General features: G+C 36.6%; 1 protein-coding gene across 1 annotated transcript; it reads right to left on the bottom strand.

Moving 5' to 3' along the window:
* Nucleotides 1-225: 225 nt before the first annotated feature.
* On the bottom strand, nucleotides 226-1,220 carry LOC132557717 (caveolin-1-like). The gene is made up of 2 exons (XM_060222238.1): nucleotides 1,149-1,220; nucleotides 226-561 (listed from the first exon to the last, which is right to left on the bottom strand). Exons 1-2 carry the CDS (start codon nucleotides 1,218-1,220, stop codon nucleotides 226-228), a joined length of 408 nt encoding a protein of 135 aa, XP_060078221.1.
* Nucleotides 1,221-1,549: the final 329 nt, after the last annotated feature.

The following is a 1,549-nucleotide window of genomic DNA, read 5'->3' as shown; positions in this document are numbered from 1 at the left end:
TAACCACCGTCGTCGTCACATGAGCTTCAATATTTTGGCAGTGCCTTTCCTTGAAATGTAAATAATGTATCCAATTCCGGAAACAATAGTATAGGCCGCTCAGATATGTTATTGTTCCATTTGGTGAAAGTGTTTATCTATTAGAATAACAGTAAGACAGTAGCCCATAGAATATTCGCCCTTTCACAGTTTCACGAGAAGCAATCATCAGTCTGTAGTACAGAATCAAGAAGAGTTTGTAACAGAAATACGGCTGAAACATAGGGCGAAGGTCTCGCAGATTGGAGCCAAGAAGCATTGGATGATGGTACCGAAGAACTTCTGCGCGCAGCCGCAGTAGATGGAGAAGACTCTGAGAGACGGAGTTATGCACCAGATTTGATCGAAAGCAATAATGGCGAACTCACAGCCCCAGTAGAGCGCGATGCAAATTCCACAAAGACAGGTCATGAATTTGTAGCAGCAGTTTTTACCGCAGTTGAAACACCAGTAGCTGTTCTTCCATACACAGTCAATGCTTCGTATATAATCAGGTTCTCCAAGGACATCTTCAAACGCGACCTTGGAAAGAAAAGAAACCACTCATGAACAAATTCCAAAAGCAACCTTTTTTGTAATACTAACGGTTCTCTTGTCAGATCTATATTATGTATTGAATATGTGCTATCTACCTATATGTTATCAAATACGCATCATGTTTAAAATACGGTAGATGTGACATCGGTCTCAATATAGTCGTGCGAACAACAGTATTCCTCTTTTATGTTGTGTGGAATTCTAGGTTTCGTTTCTATATGCCGAAATTGAAACATTAAAAAATGGAATAAAACATTGCTACATACTCTTGTTTGTTACATTAATTTCAAACTCAATTATAAAAGATTTTTCTTTACAAAGATTTTTTTCCTATTCTCGAAGGAGAGAAAATTCAGTGAGTAAAGAAGTTAAACCGAAAGTCAACAATCACAAGTTGCGCTTTATTTACAATTTCAGATATTTCAAGGAATTAATAATCTTTTAATTAACATAAGTAGTTTTCCAACAAAAGAACTTGATAAAATGTATAGTTTTAAAAAAGATCGATTCAGCAAATGTCAGATATAACTTTAAATTTCAACCAATGTATAATCAAAATTATTTGGCCTTACCTTACAATGGTCGTTTAGATTGTTTGGGTCCCTATTTTCCAAATCACATTCACCTTCAGTAAGCTGAGCCATGGTGCAACTTGCCTGTTGGTATTAACTTTTCACCGATAAGAGATGCACACAGGCAGATATCCAGTCACAACTGGTCGGTAGGCTTTTCTGACCTTTATATATCCCAAACACAAGACATATCCAGGGAGACCAGGCATACACAAATAATATTATTGATGCTTTCTCCGTTTCCCATTAGCAGTTATCTTGAAAAGATATTTAATAACACTCAAAATGTGATGCATTTAGAGTCTCTCTTCAAAAACGATATGCTTGAAAGCATATGTAAATGAGGAGGATGTCTTAGCCAGGCTTGCAAATTTAATCTCTCAGGCAATCATGCATGTCTG

Source organism: Ylistrum balloti, unplaced genomic scaffold (genome assembly GCF_031769215.1).
Source record: "Ylistrum balloti isolate Yb309-2 unplaced genomic scaffold, AGI_CSIRO_Ybal_v1 Utg370712, whole genome shotgun sequence".
NCBI classification, from domain to species: Eukaryota; Metazoa; Mollusca; class Bivalvia; order Pectinida; family Pectinidae; genus Ylistrum; species Ylistrum balloti.
The sequence above is the reverse complement of the archived record's forward strand: the minus strand, read 5'-3'. Positions and strand labels throughout refer to the sequence as shown.

What these genes read in the sequence shown, in the direction of transcription:
- LOC132557717 (XM_060222238.1), bottom strand. Translation starts at nt 1,220, where the DNA reads ATGGCTCAGCTTACTGAAGGTGAATGTGATTTGGAAAATAGGGACCCA. An exon ending in ATCTAAACGACCATTGTAAG is followed by an intron (nt 562 to 1,148) that starts GTAAGGCCAAAT and finishes TTTCTTTCCAAG; the next exon opens with GTCGCGTTTGAAGATGTCCT.